Raw genomic sequence first — 20,306 nt, 5'->3', positions numbered from 1 at the left:
GTGTCTGCCCGAGGTCGTCGCCCCCAGGGGTGTAACTGTCAGCTGTTGCTGCCAGGCACAGAGGTAACCTGGGCCTCTCTGACTGTCATCCGCTTCCCACAGGGGACAAGTGCCTGTCGGAACTGCCCTACGACGGCAGCGCCAGCTACGAGAAGGAGAACGAGATGATGCAGACACACGTGATGGACCAGGCCATCAACAACGCCATCAGCTACCTGGGGGCCGAGTCCCTGCGCCCCCTGGTGCAGACACCCCCAGGCAGCTCCGACGTGGTCCCGGTGCTCAGCCCCATGTACCAGCTCCACAAGCCGCACGCCGAGGGCCCTGCACGCTCCAACCACTCAGCCCAGGACGGTGCCGTGGAGAACCTGCTGCTGCTCTCGAAGGCCAAGTCCGCGTCCTCGGAGCGTGAGGCGTCCCCGAGCAACAGCTGCCAAGACTCCACGGACACCGAGAGCAACACGGAGGAGCAGCGGGGCGGCCTCATCTACCTGACCAACCACATCACCCCCCACGCGCGCAACGGCCTGTCCATCAAGGAGGAGCACGCCGCCTACGAGGTGCTGCGCGCGGCCTCCGAGGGCCCCCCGGACGCGCTGCGCGTGATCAGCACGAGCGGGGAAGCCCTCAAGGTGTACAGGTGCGAACACTGCCGCGTGCTCTTCCTGGACCACGTCATGTACACCATCCACATGGGCTGCCACGGCTTCCGAGACCCCTTCGAGTGCAACATGTGCGGCTACCAAAGCCAGGACCGCTACGAGTTCTCATCCCACATCACGCGCGGGGAGCACCGCTTCCACATGAGCTAAACCCGGACTGTGCGAGCCCGCCGGAAGAGCACCCGCGCCCTGCACGCGCCCCTGGCGGGCAGCGGGGCTGAACTGGACCGCTGTGCTTTGTCCTCTAGGTGGAGCTTCATTTTGTTCTGAGTTGGTTGATTTGCTTTTGAGAACAGGACGTTCTTCTTGTTAGATGTGGAGTTCCATTTGGAGCCCCCGGAATGCTCTCTTACTAGACGATTCTGTAGACCGCAGGCTGAAATCCCCTCCCCTGTTGCTTCCTAGAAATCGCCGGCCTCCAAGTGATAGGTCATGTTCGGAAAGAATTTTATAGTAACAGGCGGAAGCCCGGGAAGGAATGAGCTGGTTCCGTGCTGAGCGTGGTTTTGCGCACCAGATGGGGTTTGCAGGGTCCTGGGAGCCGGGCGCACAGCCCCTGCGCTGTGGCCGTGACCGTGACCCTGGGGTGAAATGCCCTCTTTGCAGGGCCGGAAACTGCATGCATCCAGCACCGACAGGCCACAGGTTCCAAACGAAGAAATTATTCTAAGTCAAATTCTGCACACTGCCGGGAAAAGTGACTGTTGGGCAGAGGGAGGGGAGGGCTTGCAGAGCCTTTTGGATTCATTCTCCCTGTCCAAACTTTGTCATGACTTTGCCCAGCCCAGAAGCCTCCAGAGGCCTGTTGTCCCATGGAATGAACTCTATTTCCGTGGGGCACCTGGGCCCACTGTTCTCTGCTCTCTCATCTCCTAAGGGCCCCCAGAGTCTATCACAACATTGTTAACACCAGCCCTGAAATTTAGACGTTGATTCCTTTTGAAATGTTCAGATGATAAAATCCTTCAGAAACCAAACCTTTATTCCAAATTCCACACTCATGTCTGGTTCTATACTCCTTCCTGCCCGTTTCCACCTGTGACCAGAAGCCTATTTTCCCACAGAAAGTCTGTCCTAAACTTCATTTAATGTTGTGTTTGTAGTTCCAAGCAAGGGTTTCTTATTGTGGGTATATTTCTTTCCCTGCCTTCTGTGTATAGTGTTCTCATTTTAATATCCATTGAAGGATTCAGAATGACCATTTTCAGGTCAGGGAAATTTAGCAGGTGAAGTCCAGAGGCTGCTGCTTACACACAGCACCTGTTTGTTTGAAACCACACTTTCAAACCATCTGACACGCTTTCCCCCAAGGACAGAGCTGCACCCTTGTGTCCACCTAGGCAGGATGCACCTGTCTGACTGGAGGAGTGTCCAGGATCATCTCGTCACCAGACCTCAAGGTCCAGCTGGACAGAGGGAGGCGGTCCTGGAAGTGAAGACCGCTCATGCCCTCAAAGGCCCACAGAGACGTCCACGGTTCCAATCCTAACCTGGAAAGCAATAGGATAGGTTCATGCTGTCACTGAGGACATCCGTCTCAACCACCTGGCAGGAAGGGCATACAGTTGCAAATGTTTCCAGTATTTTTCATCACCAAAAATGTCCAAGGTGACCATAAGGAAACAGCAAAAATTGTGCACAAGCATCTCTGCATTTCAGCCAATTCCAGAGATCCTGGGCTCAGCACTCTTGACATTTGGGGCTGGATACTGGGTTGCAGGGGATTCCCCCAGGCATCCTAGGCTATTTAACAGCATGAGGTCAACCCCTGGGTTGGGAAGATCCCCTGGAGGAGGAAATGGCAACCCACTCCAGTGTTCTTGCCTGGAGAATCCCATGGACAGAGGAGCCTGGCGGGCTACAGTCCACTGAGTGACTATCGCTTCACTGGTCACTTACCCAATAAATGCCAGTAGGACCCCCCAGTTGACAACCGGAAATGTCCCTGGGAAGAAAAAGGTGTCCCTAGTGGAGAACCACTGCTCTAATTGAATTGCAAACCAGTCAAGGGTCTGGAAGCCTTCCAGAGATGAAAGCCCTGCCATGAACATCCCCAGTCAGCAGTCTCGAGCGTGACTCCTGCTCCTTTGGATTCATTTTAATTCTCTCAATGGACTATCCCACCTTCAGTCTTCAGAAGCTTACCTTCCCAAGTGCACTTGAGTTTTGTGGAAAGGGTGGCAGCCTAGCATCCTTGAGTCATGGGATTCTTTGCTTGCGGAACTGTGTGATGTTTTGAACCTGGAAATAGAGAAAGTTGTAGTAGCTTGGTCAGTGACACACCGAGGCACTGGGTGAGGGGCAGAGGGCAACTCTGGGCTGTGGACAGCATTCGTTCAACATGAAGTTATAAAGAAAGACCCACCTTATCCCCCTGGATGCATATTCAGGGTGAGAGACTGCTCATACGTCCAGTTTGCAGGCCAGTTTCACCTGCCGCATCTGTTCCATGGGGTCCATTGGCTGGACAGAATGATCTTTTCCCCTGTGGCTTCAGATGGACCTCAACCCACCACTGTAAATAGTGGCTGAGGAGTTGTTTTCCCCAGGACTTTCCCCTCCCTCTCTCCACCTTTTGTAGCCAATATAACCTTATTTACAGACCTTTTGTTGTGGTTTTCTAATGTAACACCATTTTTCTCTGAAACTATTGTATTTAAAGTAAGGTTTCATTAATGCCAACAAGGAATGAAAGTATGCTTGAAAGGTGGCCATGTTCTGTACCCAAAGCTGTTGACGTTTTCCTTCTAGCTGGTAAAAGTAGCATTTTGCATGACCTTACCCCGTTTCACTCTGTGGTTTGTTCGGCTACTGATGATGTGAGTGTGTGTCTCGGGGCCCACTGTGGAGGCACTAGGTTTCATGCACTCGCGTTGTGTTGAAAATAAATATCAACCAAAGGAGGGGCACCAGGAGCAGGTGGGTTCCGTTGATCATGAGAAGTCCCTGTTTGGCATTCTGACCCATCCCGGTCACCCAGCTCCCCTCCACTCAGAACACCTGGACCCGACTCCTCACCCAGGTCTTCCTGCGTCACCTATCTTAGAGCATGGGCTTGTCCTTGTAGAACAGATTACAAAGAATCGCGTTACTATCGCTTTGTCACCCAAGGGCATGTCCCAGCACCTAGCATTTCAGATACCAGCACGATTCACTTCCAATTCAGAATCAACCAAAAAGGAGATCTTAGACTCTTCATCAAGAAAGACAGCTATCTCTCAATGCAATGTGAGTTCTTTTTTTTTTTTTTTTTTCTATTTTTGTGCCTTTCCTTGTTTTGTTTTCAGTGGGACTTTCTTAGCATCATCTTCTTGCCAAAACAAAAGCAAGATGCCATGGACTTCTGTAGACCATTCTGTAGAGTTGGGAAGTAAATCTATTTCTCTCGTGCACTTATGTTCCAGCAATAATGAAGGGGCAGCGCTAGTCAGAATCCAGATCTCTCCCTCAGTTGAGTGTTTTGTTTTTTTTTTTTTTTTACTTTAAAAGAAACCAAAATTAGACTTATTTAAGATATACACACATCAGAAATTAAAGGGAAAAAAAGCACATATGCTGTTGGTGCCGTAGCATTCACTGTGAACAAGTGTGACCAGAAATGAATATGCAATCTTGTTTCCAATACTTTCTAATACACTTTTTTACAACGTTGTGTGTGGTGACTGTTCAGGGTTCAATTTATGTGTATCTACCTAATGCAGCTTTAGATGTGCGGCTGCCATTCTGGCAGATACTTGTACAGGACTGTAAATGAGAAAATGCAGTTGTATTTCCAATCTGCCTCTATGATGATGTTAAATTATTTCTGTTTTGCTGTGAACAAGGGGCGTGCCACTGGAGGAATAGAGTATCCTTTTGTACATTTTCAAACGCTTACTCTGTGGTGATAGAACTAATAAATGCAGCGAATACTCTGTCTGCCCCATGCTGTGAAGCCCACGCTGGTCTTGAGAGAATCGCCGTGCAGACCTGCCGTCTGCTGCAGACTCCCTCCAGGTCGGAGGAGGAAGATGGGCTTGGGGGCGGGTACAAGACAAGGTGGGATCATGCGTGATCAAATGCATTCGCTGTCGCTGCCAGGGCATCAGTTCGCTTCGGCAGGTGAGCGCCTCCTGTCCAAGCTGTGCTGGGCGTGGGGAACTTGCGGGTTGGAGGGTGAGTGGAAGTCGTGGGCAATATGACTCTTGTTCCCCAGCTATTCTTAGAGCAGTGCTTGATGTCATGTGCAGCGATAGGCAGCCAGGGGTGGGGCACAGAGGCGGGGGCTGACCGCAGTGGCCACCCTGGGGGCAGTCTCCCTGCTGAGCTGCCTGTGTAGGGCAGGGGGTCTCAACTCTGTCTGCCACAGACCCGCGCTGCTCGAGACGCTCGGTAGTTAAAACCCTCTGGCCCTTTGGGAGAACCAGCCAGACACGGTGTGGGCTCAAATCTGGTAAATGAGATGAAGTGATCAAGTTTACACTGTTCAGCATTTGATCCAAATGGGGTGAAACTTGAATGAAATCCACAGACTGTTCAGTTTCACACCAGGCTCTGGCATCAGGGGCCTTTCATAAGTGTCGGTGGCTGGGGCTGCTGCTGCTGCTGCTGCTGCTAAGTCACTTCAGTCGTGTCCGACTCTGTATGACCCCATAGATGGCAGCCCACCAGGCTCCCCCATCCCTGGGATTCTCCAGGCAAGAACACTGGAGTGGGTTGCCATTTCCTTCTCCCAGTGGCTGGGGCAGCAACTTTCAAAGAAGTTTTCGGCACCCTTAAGTTACTGCACTGAAAGAATGCATGGCTTAGAGAGAGAGAATGACACAGCCATTGCCAGATCCACTGTTTCACCGTTACATCCTGTTGTTTCTCAGTGGTCACGGGTTCAAGAAATGAAGCGAGTCTGCATTAACTCAGAAATGACCTAGGCTCAATTTAAGGCAGAAAAGTGACTCCAAAGTGCTGGTTGTGGTGGGTGGGTCTGTTTGTGAGAGTGAGGAATGCGTTTGTGGGCACTTTACCAAGGCTAATGAGTGTGTCTAGAAGCGGGCTTCCCTGGTGACTCAGATGGTAAAGAATCTACCTGCAACACAGGAGACCCGGGTTCAATCCCTGGGTTGGGAAGATCCCTTGGAGAAGAAATGGCAACCCAGTCCAGTATTCATTCCTGGAGAATCCCACAGACAGAGGAGCCTGGTGGGCTACAGTCCATGGGGTTGCAAAGAGTCGGACACAACTGAACAACCAACACTCAGCTAGAAGGGATCTGAGGAGGGCAGTGGCCTGCCCACATCTCTCAAGCTCATCAACTGAGTTTGGGAAGGGGTTGAGGAGCAATCCATCCTGGAACCCAGGACGTGGTAAGAAGTGAGGGTGAAGTTTCAAACCCTCCCTTTAAGAGCATTGCACAGGATGATAGACTTCATTTCTTGGTTTTCACTACCTTTTATATTATTGAAGTCATGCTAAGAATGATGATCCTCAGCATCTTTTTGATGCTGTAAGCCATTAAGCTTCCTCTGGTCCCCTTGCAAGCCCCTCAGTGAATCAGGGGTGCACCCACCCCATGTGCCCAACCTGGTGAGCCCCACTCTGGGAAGTCGACCCTGGAGGGTGTTTCCTTCATGGTAATGAGCAGAGGTGATGGTGAGGAGCAGAACAGCTCACATTCACACCTGGGAGGGGTAAGAGTCAGGAACAGTCTGCCTGGTCAGCCCCAGGACGACTGCAACTGCTTCCAGGTGGATGCACCAAGGTTCAAAGAGCCTGGTTGCCTGCACAGAGGGCCTGGAAGATGCTGAGTGAAGGAAGCGGGGTGTGGCTGCAGTTGTCAGACGGACACTGTTCCTTGCTCTCCCTGTTCACCTGGGAGAGCCTGGCGTGTTCTGGACAGCTCCTCCTCTGCTGTTCCCCCTGGGGCAGCTCTGGCAGTTTCCTGAGTGCAGTTTTTTATCCTCCCTGAAGACAGATGCTCATCCAATTCTATTCCTGATGAGTGCTGTAAATTTACAAAACATGCTGTGTTTTATATATTAGTGTGAAATCTGAGGAGCTAAACATCAGAATTGGGGACTCAGGTGCCAACGAGTTCTGATCCCATTTCCAACTCATTGGTCATATTTTCTATCAAAATAAAACATCTTGGAGGTTTTGTGACTCCTTGGTGAAGTTCTGAGTTTTCCCTAAAAGTATGTGCACTCTAAGGAACAGGATTGCTCGGCTGTTGCCAAAAGTCTCGTTTTTTCCATATGGCCAGCCTCTCAACTCCAAATCCTGAACAGGGCTCGAAACAGACATCCAGGAGCTGGGCAATCAGTACAAGACTTGGAAGAAATGCTCAGACCACCAAGGCAGGGGTCCCCCGTTGCTCAGAAGCCCAGGCATCACTCTGAACCCCGCTGGTCTTTTTCATACTCCGGAACCCAGAGAGCAGCCCAGCACAGCTGCCAGGCAGGCCTGGAGCTCAGGTGCTGCCTATACAGCCTGGATCTTCCCTGCCTTCCCCAAGAGCCTGGCCCTTGCTGCCTCTGACCAGGGGTGGGGCAGGTGGAGATGGAGCCGCTTGGCTCCTAGAATAGCACTTCTGCCTCATGGCCAGGCTCCTGTCCTCCCATTGGCCTCTCCCAGCATTAACCCAAACTCCCAGCTCCCAGCTCAAGACTGCCTCCAGATTCTCTCACCCACACCGCCTTCCCCGGGCCCTAGGGCATCCAGAAATCCCCCATGACCCTGGTTCTCAAATGCAGCTCAGAATCACCTGGCTGGTTCTCAGAAATGGAGTTTCCAAAGGCCCACTCCTGACCTTTCTGGAGCTGGAGGTCTGCGTGGGGTCCACCTGCCTCCAATGGGGCCAGTTCCTCGAGTCCAGACAAGCTGACCCCACCCACCTGGCCCCCATCAAGGCAGACACAGCCTTAACCCTCTCCTCCAGCCCAGCCACCTCCCTCTCTGTTTTGACAGAGGAAGAAACTTAATAATTGCTTATTAGTGAAGTGAATAATTATTCAAAATTAATAATGTCTCTCTCTTCCCCTCTTAAATTTAAAACAACCCGTGCACATGTGCTAAGTCGCTTCAGTCAGGTCCGACTCTGTGATCTTATGGACTGCCGCCCGGCAGGCTCCTCTGTCCATGGGATTCTCCGGGCAAGAATACTGGAGTGGGTTTGCCATGACAGGAAAAGTCAGAGAGTGGAAAACCAAAATACCAGCTGTGCTACCTGTGAAACCTAGATTAGAGGAACCAGCTTCTGTGCCTGACCACTGTGGACTTGCTGAGTCCAGGCAGACTTGCCCAGCCGGATGCAGGTAGGATTTAAACTCAGGCACCCGCCTGAGGGGGCTGAGCCCTCGCCCTGCAAGAAAGGGGAGGGGGAGCGGAGCCCTCATCCTGCAGGCAGCAGAGCCCAGGAAAGCAAGAGAAAGCAAGCTCAGTGCCTGCAGGATGAGGAGCCTGAGGAGGAAACAAGCAGGTGCAGGGGAGCCCCCGGCGGCAGAGAAGAGAGTGGCGTGATGAGAAGCAGGCGAGCGAGGAGAGGAGCAGGCGGGAGGCCTGCAAGGGGGGAAGGCATGACCTACCAGCAGCGGGGCTGCAGAGGGTTTGACTCTCTCTCCCTGGGGTGTGGTCTCCAGGAGCAGGGTTGTTTTTACTCCTGCCATATCTTCAGAGTTACCTGGCACATAGTAGGTGCTTGGTATGGTCTGAATGCGTCTCTCCAGAAATCATATGTGGAAATCCTGCCTCCCAAAGGTATTTGGAGGTGGCCGTTTGGCAGGTGACCAAGTCATCAGGATGGAGTCCTCGTGGTGGGATTGCTACGTACTAAGTCACTTCAGTCGTGTCCGACTCTTCAAAACCCCATGGACTGTAGCCTGCCAGACCCCTCTATCCACGGGATTCTCCGGGCAAGAATACTGGAGTCTGTTCCCACGCCCTCCTCCAGGGCATCTTCCCAATCCGGGGATGGAACCCGCATCTCTTCCCACTAGCGCCACCTGCTGGGATTGGTGTCCTAATAAAGAGGCTTTAAGGGGCTCCCTCACCCTTGTCTCCTGTGAGGACAGTGAGAAACCCACCACCGGGAGTGGGCCTCACCTGGCCCTGACTGCAAGACTTGCAGCTTCCGGAACTGCGGGAAATGAACTTCGTTGTTCACAAGCCGCCCGGCGCCTGGCAATTTGTGACAGCAACCGACAGACTGAGGTGCGGGTCCGTAAGCACGGACGCGTGTGATTGTCTCCTGAAGATGACTGAGATGACTGCACGCGGAGCACTTGTGAGGTGCTGACCCCAGATCTCAGGTCCTGTGTGCGCGGTTAGTGGGGGGCGGGGGCAGCGTGGGCTGCGCAGGGGGACTGAGCGGGGGAGCTGGGGAGGCACTGGGTCACGAGAATGGGTCAGCTGTGAAGACAGGTCACAGTCTGAGAGTCAGGTGGTCTAAAGCGAGAAAGCAGGATGGACCCAGGAGGCGCCCGAGGGCAGAGCGAGCTGGGAGGGCGGCCGAGCTCTGTTCCCACGGAGACGAGGGCGATGGTCCCAGAAAGGAGGGGAGCCCGGCGCCCAGACCCCCTCCACGAAGGAGAGGCCGAGCAGCAGGCCCAGCACAGCAGCTGAGACCAGGAGCGACACAGGCCGTGACAGTTGGCGGGGGGCCCAGGGAGGGAGATGCCGGAGGCAGGGATGGGCTGGGGACCCCTGAGGCTGATGCTGGCAGGAAGGAGATGGGGAACTTGGTGCAGCCCGGACCTCAGGCCTCAGCTGGGACCAGATGCTTCAAGACATGCCAAGTTCTGGGCTGTATTTTCCTAAGGAGGAAGGTGAAAACCTCAGTGTGAAGTCCCCTCACTTTTTCCGCTTTTTGGGGAAGCCAAGGACAGGAACAAGGCATAATCCCTGTGTGCTGTCTCCTCTGGGCCCCCCGCCCTGCTCCCCCAGCACAGGCTGCCCGAGCCCCCTCCCTGGCAGCGGGCTGCTGCGCCAGCCCAGCAGGTGGGCTGTGGCTACGGGGATTGCAGGGCGGGAAGCAGATGTGGCCCCCGCAGTCCCCAGGCACAACTGGAGGCTGGCCGCTTGGGGAGGAGATTTGCATAATAAGGATAATTTGGTACCAAAGCTGTCCCCTGAAGTGAACTGCCTGGATCTCGGTGCAGTTAACAAATTTCACTTCTTCTTTCCCATGTTTTGTCAGACCAACTAGATGTGACGTTCAGTGTGTGAATTGTCCAAAGATACCTTCTTTCTCCCTGCATGATTCCGGCCTCCCTCCCTCTGCTCTGCCTGATCTGGGGCCTCCCGTGCCCAATCCCAGGGTCTCTGGCCCCCGAAGGCAGCACAGCAGTGCCCGCCCCACTCAAAGCCTTGCTCCCTCTCGGTGGGACCCCACGGTGGGACTCCAGGCCTCTGAGCACCTTGCCTCTGCTCCCCGCACCTGCCTCTGTGTCCCCGTCAGCTTCCTCCCTCCTGCTTCCTGTGGGCAAGGGCGGACCGAAGCCCCACAGTGAGGAGGGCATGTGGTCTTGGCCCTCGGCTTGATTCCCCTTTCAGGGCCCTCCTCCCACTGGGCACTACCCTTCAGAAAACCCGCGTGGCTCCCCTGCCCATACCCAGATCCCACTCCTTTAAGTATCACGATTCTTTGAAGCTGCCTTTATACCATCCTACAAGAAAACACTCATACGTGTTACTGTTAAAAAATAAAATAGGTGCAGTGCATTCTGGGGGGCTCCCCTGGTGCCTCAGTGGTAAAGAAACCGCCTGCACTGTAGGAGCTGCAGGTTCGATCCCTGGGTTGGGAAGGTCCCCTGGAGGAAGGCATGGCAACCCACCGTAGCATTCTTGCCTGGAGAATCCCATGGACAGGAGCCTGGCGGGCTACAGTCCACAGGGTCCAAAGAGTCAGACTCGACTTGGTGACTGAACAGCCATGTGCTTGAGGGTCTGTGCCAACCCCAGGAGCCCTGGAGTCAGGGAGCCTAGTCTGGGGTCCAAGTCCACCCCTTGCAGATGTCATCTGGTCTGATCAGGACCTGATTCTCCGCATCGCTCCAGGCTCCTTCTAACCTTCGGCAGCCTGGCACCTAGGCTTCTGCATATGATGAGCCCACAGGCCCTGGAATGCTCCCCAAGCTGTGCCAGCTGCTGAACTAGGCGTGTAACAAGGCTGAAACTTTGTTCTTTACTAATCTTTGGAGCTGTCTCAAAGCCAGATCTCCAGGCTTCCGAGCTGTCTAAGTCTGTCTCAGGCCTCACATGGTGCTCTGTTAAGTGGCTGCCTCCTCCATTGGACTATGAGGCAGAGGTCTTGCCTCATCATCCCCAAACTTTACTCCAAGATTGGGGTCAGGCCCCAGAGGGCACATGGCATATAGGACGGACACTTGTCCCCTGCTCCTTGGGGTCTGTGAAGTCTTATCCCACCAAGATGATGGCCTGGACCCCCCCAGCCCAGGGTTCTTCCTCCTGAATCCGCCTCCCATCTTTCCACATGCTTCAGGGCCAACATCATCTCCCCCAGAGAAAGACAGGAGACAATGGGACACAGGCCTCAGGCTCCCGAGGTCTCCAGGAGGGCCCTCTCCTGTGGGCCCTGGCAGGGGCCCGCATCCAGGGGGTAGGCTGGGCAGTCCTGGGGGACACAGTTGATGGGGAGGAGGAGGGTTGAGAGACTGGGTAGCCAGGCTCCACCCGGTCACAGCTAGTCTGAGCCAGAGGCAGAGAGAGAGGAGACAGGAACCTGTTTACAAAACAGTTAAAGCTGGAGAAAGCAGGACAAGTGGAAGACAGGGAAAACAAGCAAACAAAAGGGGTAAGAAGAGAAAATAGTAACAAGTGTGGTGGCTTCCAATCCAACTGCATCAATCTTCATTTTAAACATCATTGGTCTAAATACACCACTTGAAACGCAGACACTGTCAGAGTGGATCCACAGACAAGATTCAACTACACGTCGTCCATGAAGAAGTCACTTTAAATGTAAGACACGTGGGGCCTCCCCGGTAGCTCAGACTGTACAGAATCTGCCTGCAGTGCAGCAGACACAGGAAATGTCGGTTCGATCCGTGGGTCAGGAAGATTTCCTGGAGGAGGAAATGGCCACCCACTCCAATATTCTTGCCTGGGGAATTCCATGGACAGAGGAGCCTGACGGGCTACAGTCCATGGGGTTGCAAAGAGTGGGACACCACTCAGCGACCGGGCACATGTAGATTGAAGAGATGAAGGACACCCTTTGCTAACACCAGGCAGGAGAAAGCAGGAGTTGTCATAAGTTTAGACGCAGCAGCCTTCAGGGCCAGGGAGGCTGTCCAGGATAGAGGGGCTTTACCCGATGACAAAGGGGCCAGTTCTCCAGGAGAGCATAGCGATGCTTACCGTGCGTGTGCCTGACAGCAGAGCGCCCAACCATGCCTAGAGCCACAGGAGAGACAGACGAGCCCACTCACCGTTGGACACGCCAGCCCCTTCCATCAGAGACAGATCCCGCAGACAGAAACCCAGGCAGGACAGACGTGAGTGGGAAGGCAGAAGGAGGCGTTTGGGTGAAGAAAGTTGGCCCGGGAAAATCTGGGCCAGAGGGACGGTGAGCACCAGCCCACCAGAGGCCTGAACCTGGAAACACGTCTGGGCACGGCCATGCCGTTAACAGACTTTATGTTTCTGGGCTCCAAAGTCACTGCAGATGGTGATGGCAGCCGTGAAATTAAAAGACGCTTGCTCCTTGGAAGAAAGGCTATGACAAACCTAGAGGGCATATTAAAAAACAGAGACATTACTTTGCCGACAAAGGTTCATAGAGTCAAAGCTGTGGTTTTTTCCAATAGTCATGTACAGATGTGAGAGTTGGACCGTAAAGAAGGCTGAGCATCAAAGAATTGATGCTTTTGAACTGTGGTGCTGGAGAAGACTCCTGAGAGTCCCTTGGAAGCAAAGAGATCAAACCAATCAATCCTAAAGGAAATCAATCCTGAATATTCACTGGTAGGACTGATGCTGAAGCTGAAGCTCCAGTTCTTTGGCAATCTGATGGTAAGAGCTAGCTCACTGGAAAAGGCCCTGATGCTGGAAAGATTGGGGGCAGGAAGAGAAGAGGGTGACGGAGGATGAGATGCTTAGACACCATCACCGATTCAATGGACATGAGTTTGAGCAAACTCCGGGAGATGTGAAGGACAGGGAAGCCTGTCATGCTGCAGTCCATGGGGCCACAAAGAGTCAGACACAACTGAACAACAACAATGCCATTGATTTTAGCCAGAGGGTCCCAGGAGGGCTTTGGGGGTCTGCAGCTTCTGTGGTCCTGAGGGCCAGCCACCCGGGGGTCCAGCAGGACAAGCGGCATCCACACTGAGCTAGAGAATGGCCTTCTCAGCATCAAGGCTAAGCAAGGGCCTGGGGGGAGAAGCAGGAAATGAGACCCCATCCTGGTCCTAGAACACCCGGCCGTCAAGGGACAGCCGGGCTTTTAGAGGAAGGGTGGGGATGGGAGTGAACAGCCGCTTCAGGTAGTGAAACCAGCGACCAGGACACAGAATGACTTCTTCAAGGTCACAGGGAGTCACCCTGAGCCACACTTCCTAAAGCCCGCCCATTACATGCAAGAGCCACAGTCACTGAATGAACACTTCTTTGGGTCAGACACGGGGAAACAGCATAAGACTGCAGGGCCAAGCGGACAGCAGTACTGCAACAAAGGCCATACCCTTGAGACAATGTCAAAGAGGCTTAAATGGTCCCCACTCTCACCTTGCACCCCCAGCTGGGGGGGTCATCCCACATTTATGGGGCTGTGGGGCAGCTCAGACTCCCAGTGATCTGGACCGGCGGAACTCGTGTGCAACAGAATTGTGTTAATCAAAAAGGAAAACAGTAGCAGTGTCTTACCCTGAGGATTACCTGGTCACTCCAACGCACTCTGGGTGCACACCCAGCCCATGTTGTGCCTCGCAGTGGCAAAGACCAATTCTGCTTCTTGCCTGTTTGCTTTGAGAAACAGGGTGTCCATTCCCACACCTGCAGCATGGAAATTTCAGGACAGAGCATTTGTTTTCATCTGCAAATAGGACCTCTGCGAAGAGTGATGCTGATCCACACAAAGGCCACTAGCCACAACATTCAGAAAACGAAGATCATGGCATCCGGTCCCATCAGTTCATGGCAAATAGATGGGGAAACAGTGGAAACAGTGTCAGACTTTATTTTGGGGGGCTCCAAAATCACTGCAGATGGTGACTGCAGCCATGAAATTAAAAGACGCTTACTCCTTGGAGGGAAAGTTATGACTAACCTAGATAGCATATTCAAAAGCAGAGACATTACTTTGTCAACAAAGGTCCATCTAGACAAGGCTATGGTTTTTCCTGTGGTCATGTATGGATGTGAGTGTTGGACTGTGAAGAAAGCTGAGTGCCGAAGAATTGATGCTTTTGAACTGTGGTGTTGGAGAAGACTCTTGAGAGTCCCTTGGACTTCAAGGAGATCCAACCAGTCCATCCTAAAGGAGATCAGTCCTGGGTGTTCATTGGAAGGACTGATGCTGAAGCTGAAACTCCGATACTTTGGCCACCTGATGTGAAGAGCTGACTCATTTGAAAAGACCCTGATGCTGGGAAAGATTGAGGGCAGGAGGAGAAGGGGATGACAGAGGATAAGATGGTTGGATGGCATCACCGACTCAATGGACATGGGTTTGGGTGGACTCCAGGAGTTGGTGATGGACAGGGAGTCCTGGTGTGCTGCAGTCCATGGGGTCGCAAAGAGTCGGACACGACTGAGTGACTGAACTGAACTGAACTGAACAGCGAGTGATCTAAACTTAAAGTCATCAGCACTAAATAAATGAGAGAATTCAGCCTGCCCGGTGCAGCAGCCTCATTCTAAGAGCTCCATGAGCTGCGAGGGGCTGCGCTGCCACTCAGGACAGAGCAGGTAGGAAAGCTCTGCCTTGTGCATTGTGGGGCAGCTCTGCTGAGCTGGAGCAGGGCAGCACTGTTGCCAGGATCTCGGCTCTCCCTGCAGCAATGCCAACCAGAAATACAGAGACGGAGACATGGAGGAGAAAGACAGAGGGCCTTCATTACTTTGCCAGGCAAAGGGGGAACGCAGCAGGCCTGCGCCTCGAGAACTGTTCCCCTCTCCCCGGCGAGTAGGGGAAGGTTATAGTCAGGCCAGAGTATGTGATAGGATCAAGGTAGTAACTGTCTCGTAGTCTTTTTTATTCTGCAGTTTCAAAAGGGTGGGGTTGCTGAGAAGCTGGAGGTGTGTGCAGGGCCCCAGGTGGCGCCTCTTCTAATGTGGCTGCACCTCTGCCTCAGGTGGTTTCGTGGCTACTTCTCCTTTGTGGAGCTGCTGTCTTGCCCCTTGGAACTCAGAGAAGGTCGTGGGGCCAGAGTTCTGCCTGCAAGGGATGGGGGACAAAACGGCCTCCCTGCCCTGGAGTCCTGCAGGGCCACGGTCAGTATCAATACCCCACAAACTCCCTTCCTCCCCCCTCCGAAAACAACTGTGGGTTCCCAGCTTGTTCCTGAGGAAGCCTGCCTGGGGTACTGAATCCTGGAGGCTGCCTTCGATATTCAAATTACGGAGCAACTTTCACTTCCACTTGGGGACCGAGGCTTCCACTCTGCCAGCAGGGAGATAGCATTTGCCCGAGGCCATGTGCCTTCAATAAGGCAGGTTCACTGGCCCTTCAAGGTGTCTCTGGGGTGGGACTGCTCTTCCCTGAGGCTCCCCTCACCCCCCAGACTTTCACCCGACTTCTCCTGGGTCTGTGCCCCAGGCCCGCTGCTCCCTTGACCGCCAGTCCCCTCCAGGCGGCGGTGACCTGCAGGAACTGCTGAGAAGCCTCGGAGGGTGGGATTTCCAGCAAATAGGGAAGGAGTCTGACGCCCTGCTGGTAGATTCTTGCAGGATCACTCTCCTCCCAGGAGAAAAAGAGGAAAAAAAGGCAAATCACTTTCCTCTTGCTTCTGCTTCTCCCCAATAAACTGCTTGCCTCACTTCCTTTTGCAGTTAGAGAAATGTTCCTTGTGAAAGTGATTCCCACACATCCACACGCCGTGCTGCCCCAGCCTCCAGGAGGGATTTGCGTGGTGCTTTGCTCCCTGGCTCCCTGGACTTTGACTAAAGTTCTTGCATCTCTGTCAGAAAACAGGCGCTGACTTGAAACATCCAGTTTTCCGTCAGTGGCGAGTGCCCGTCTCCAGGGGTGAGACAGGGTGCAGCTCTAGAAGGTTCCACCTGAGAATCAGGGTCCTTCAAGCATGGCCTGTGACCACGTCAGCCAGCAACAGCCTCCCAAGGGTCCAGCCCTCTCTGTGGCCCGGCTGCACGTGGACAAAGTCAAGGGCTCTGTGTGTGCTGGGGGGCTGAAGGAGACCCCTTAATTAGCAACTCACTCTGACTGCCTCCTCTGTTACCACAGAGATTGAAAGTGCTTGTTCTGAGAGCAGAGGGAAGGATTCAGGAAGATGCTCTATGTCAAGGGTCGTTGTTCAGTACCTCGGTCATGTCTGACTCTGTGACCCCATGGACTGCAGCACGCCAGGCTTCCGTCCTTCACTATCTCCCGGAGTTTGCTCAAACTCATGTTCATTGAGTTGGTGATGCCACCCAACCATCTCATACTTTGTCGTCCCCTTCTCCTGTGGCCCTCAATCTTTCCCAGCATCAGGGTCTTCTCCAATGAGTTAGCTATTCGCATTAGCTGGTCAAGGTATTGGAGTTTCAGCTTCAGCATCAGTCCTTTCAATGAATAATATGTCAAGGGAACAGGTGCAAAATGCCCTCCCAGGGAATCATTCCACTTGTGTTTAGTGTCTGTGTTGATGACTTGAAATCAGAAAACACAGAGGCTCGGAAGGACCAAGGACCAGCCTGCCACCATGTACGTCCACCAGTGCACGTGTCTGGTTGGTCCTGGAAAGGACAGGTCCCTTAGAGGGAATTTAAGGCCCTTCCTGGGTCAGGAACATCCCCTGTAGAAGGACAGGCTACCCACTCCAGTATCCTTGGGCTTCCCTTGTGTCCCACCTGGTAAAGAATTCGCCTGCAATGTGGGAGACCTGAATTCGATCCCTGGGTTGGGAAGATCCCCTGGAGAAGGGGAAGGGCTACCCACTCCAGTATTCTGGCCTAGAAAATTCCATGGGTGTCCATGGGGTTGCAAAGAGTCCCACACGCCTGAGTGACTTTCGCTTTCACTTCCCCGTGTAGACAGGAGTGAGTGTCAGTAAAGCAATTCAGCTGGAAATCTCCCAGCAACACTAAGAGGCCAAAGCATTTTTAAAAGCTGCTTCATTAAGCAAAATATTTTAATTTAAATACAAAAGTGAAGAAACTAAAAGTTTGAGCTTTGTGGCAAATTAGCTGAACATTCTCTAACATCTAATTTGGAATTTTAAGGTAAAATGGTATCAAAACTCAAAGGCCTGAGAAAGACAAATACCTTATGATATCATCACTTATGTGTGGTATCTTAAAAAATGACAAGAACTTGTTTACAAAACAGAAACAGACTCACAGACTTAGAAAATAAACTCACAGTTACCAAAGGGGAAAAGAGGGAGCACACGGTAAATGAGGAGATTGAGACGGACATATACACACTACTGCATGAAAATTAGGTAACTGTTAAGAACCTGCTGTATAGCGCGGGGCAGTATACTATAATGTCCTATATGGAAAAAGAACCTGAAAAAAAAAATGGATATATGTATATGTATAACTGATTCACTTTGCTGTACAGCAAAAACTAACATGACATTTAAAACAACCATACTCCAATAAAAATTTAAAAACAAAGAGCTCACTAAATGAAATTTTTTAAAAAAAAGTTTAAAAGGCGAAACACAGCCACCTCCAGGGAACTGCTGAAGCCCCAGGCAAAGCAAGGCATGCGCCCCCCCTAGTGGTGAAGGCAGAGAGTGCAGTTGCCCACCCCTTGCTTCCAGGACAAGGTCGCACAGCGCCTGCTTGGGAAGAGCGTTTCTGCACCCCCAGCCCAGCGCCCCACTGACACAGGGGAAAAACGGAGCCCTGCGGCAGTGAAAATCGACCCGCTCACTTGGCAAGTCAAGGCTGGAAACGGGCTTGCCACCAGGTAAACGTGTTCTCACACACAAGCTTATAGCTTGATGTTCGATGGGTGGCACTAGTGGTAAAGAATCTGCCCGCCAGTGCAGGAGACACAGGGATGCGGGTTCAGTTCCTGGGTCGGGAAGACCTCCTGGAGAAGGAAATGACAACCCGCTCCAGAATCCTTGCTGGGAGAATCCCATGGACAGAGGCGCCTGATGGGCTGCAGTCCATGGGGTTACAGAATCAGACATGCCTGAGGGATTGAGCATGCTGCTGCTGCTGCTAAGTTGCGTCAGTCGTGTCCGACTCTGTGCGACCCCATAGACGGCAGCCCACCAGGCTAAAATGTTGTTATTCAGCTCTTACACCCCTGAAGTCAATGCTGGCAAAAATTGGGTTAATAAGCATAGGGACCTCCCCCAACCCAGAGAAGGGTCCTCACTCTGGCCCAGAACTCTTCTAACCTTGCTGGACACTCCTATTCGACCCCTTCCTAGGGTCCCAGCTCGACTTCTGTGGACCTTCACCCTGGTCTGAGCAAGGAGCCTCAAGAGCTCACCTTCTCAGAATGTGATTCTTCACCATGGACCTCCAGGTCCCTGCAGCTGAGATCTCTGGTGTCTGTAGGGGAGGGAAACTTGGCCTCTACTCATGTAAGTTCAGTGGATAAGCCTGTGAAATAAGGTAATAATAGGTCAAAGGGAGAAAAGGCACACAGTTCTATTTGGTGTTAAATGTTTTACGTGGCATGGGGGACTTCAGGGGTAGGAGAGAAACCGCTCCCTGCCCGCCATTGCTGAACCTCCAGCAAGGCTTGGAAGCTGTTGAGCCATCTGAACAAAGAAAGATCAATTTAAAGAGAAGGATCCTTTCCTAAAGAAAGGCCCTTGGGAAGGGCCAGTGTGTCTAGGAATGGCAGTCTGTGGGAAGGCAGTTCCGGGGGGAACACAAGGGCTAGCTAGGGAGGCTGGTGTGGGCATACAGCATTGTGATTTACAAGAAGCACACAGATACATTTGGTCTTTCACCCGGTCATTCACGTGTGATTGGTCTTCATGCACCATTCCTAGCCCACAGCTCCCAAAAGCCCCTCTGCTGTCCTGAGTGATGATAGCACTGGGATCAGTGCCTGAAAACCCCTCAGGGAAGGAGCCTTAGGGGTCCCACCCAAGGACGGGGATGGTTACCAGGAGAATCAGCCGTGTGGTTCGACAGTAGGAATTTTCAGTTCCACCTCCCACCCCACCCCACCCCCGATTTCCCAGGAGGGGAGAGGGCCTGGAGGTTGGATCTATCACAATAACCAGTGATTGAACCAATCCTGCCTGTGCTGAAAAGCACAGACCCCCGTGGAGATGCTTGGGGGCTGGGCTCTTCTCGGGGTACAAAGGTACCGAAAAGCAATGAGAGGCTGCTGAGTGTCAAGCACCCTGAGTCTGTATCTGCAGCTGGGAAGCCAAGGCTGGCTGAGGACTGAAATCAGTAAAGTTGTGAAGAATGTGGGAAATGCTCTAGAACAGTATGAACGCGGACCTAGAGCAGCAAAGATGCTCCCTCGCTTCAGCCTGGCAGGGCGTGGAGCTAGGAAGCGTTCCTTTAACAGAGTGCAGAAACCGGAGACCCCAAGAGGGAGAACCTGCTGGGAACACCATCCATACCTGCTTTCCCCCAAGAAGCATCCTGGCTGTGAAGGTCGCAGGCGTTGGGAGGAGACCCAGGAGCAGGTTGGAGGCTGAGGACAGGCACGCCGAGCGCCACTGACCAGTGATGCCCTGAAGCTAAGAGTCAGTAGAATCATCTACCTATCAGCTTGTACCCTGTGATGTTCCATGGTTTAGGTAAAAAGTGGTTCATTGTGGGCAACATGGTGGGACTCAGACAAGTGTTGGGCTTCCCAAGTCATTCAGTGGGTAAAGAATCCACCTGCAGTGCAGAAGATGCAGGTTCGATCCTTGGGTCGGGAAGAAAAGGACATGGCAACCCACTCCAGTGATCTTGCCTGGGAAATCCCACGGACAGTGGAGCCTGGCTGGCTGCAGTCCACAGTGTCACAAAGAGTTGAACAGAGCTGGAGCAACCGATCATACACACACAGCCTAGTGTAAGGCATGCACAGACTGGTTCCCATCAATCTCTGGAGTAATTTCTGTTACACAAGAGAAAAACGGTGATCTACAGCCACATTTAGGGGAAGACTCCAGTGATGGAGAGACATTCCATGTAGGGTGAATACCTGCTTATAACTTTGGACTTATAAAGTTCAAATAGACTTGTTCTCCTGTTTAAAAATTAGAGCGGCTGATGTTGGTGATGAACTACAACTATGTGTAGCGTTATCACAGGGGAAACTAGGAAAGCGTACAAACTCTGTACCAATTTTTGCAACTTCTTATGAGTCTGAAATTTTTTAATAGAAAGTATTTTAAGTGAATAAAATAGGAGATACTTTCATCAGACCCCCAAACATGAGTGAGCTAAGCAAATTTCAAATAAGGAGCGGGATCACTGAGTTTTTAAATAAATTTAGTAGTTATAGGAAAGACACCCTGGACTCGATGAAAGCAAATAAGCCTTTTTTTTTTTTTTTTACAA

General features: G+C 52.5%; 1 protein-coding gene across 22 annotated transcripts in view; it reads left to right on the top strand.

Moving 5' to 3' along the window:
- The window catches only part of IKZF1 (IKAROS family zinc finger 1), a 117,671-nt gene that overhangs the window by 92,207 nt on the left and 5,158 nt on the right, over nucleotides 1-20,306 (top strand). For 21 of the 22 annotated variants that reach the window (XM_060414421.1, XM_042248341.2, XM_027968429.3 and 18 more), the window contains one exon: nucleotides 103-4,576. The exons of the other annotated variant lie outside the window; for it this stretch is intronic. In XM_060414421.1, the coding sequence (XP_060270404.1) occupies nucleotides 103-812 (710 nt within the window). In that variant the 3' untranslated portion in view covers nucleotides 813-4,576. Of the gene's footprint in view, nucleotides 1-102; nucleotides 4,577-20,306 lie in introns of those variants that run through there. 22 annotated transcript variants of the gene reach the window in all.

Source organism: Ovis aries, chromosome 4 (genome assembly GCF_016772045.2).
Source record: "Ovis aries strain OAR_USU_Benz2616 breed Rambouillet chromosome 4, ARS-UI_Ramb_v3.0, whole genome shotgun sequence".
Classification (NCBI taxonomy): Eukaryota; Metazoa; Chordata; class Mammalia; order Artiodactyla; family Bovidae; genus Ovis; species Ovis aries.
Note: the sequence above shows the minus strand (reverse complement) of the source record. Positions and strands in the feature narration are given on the sequence as shown.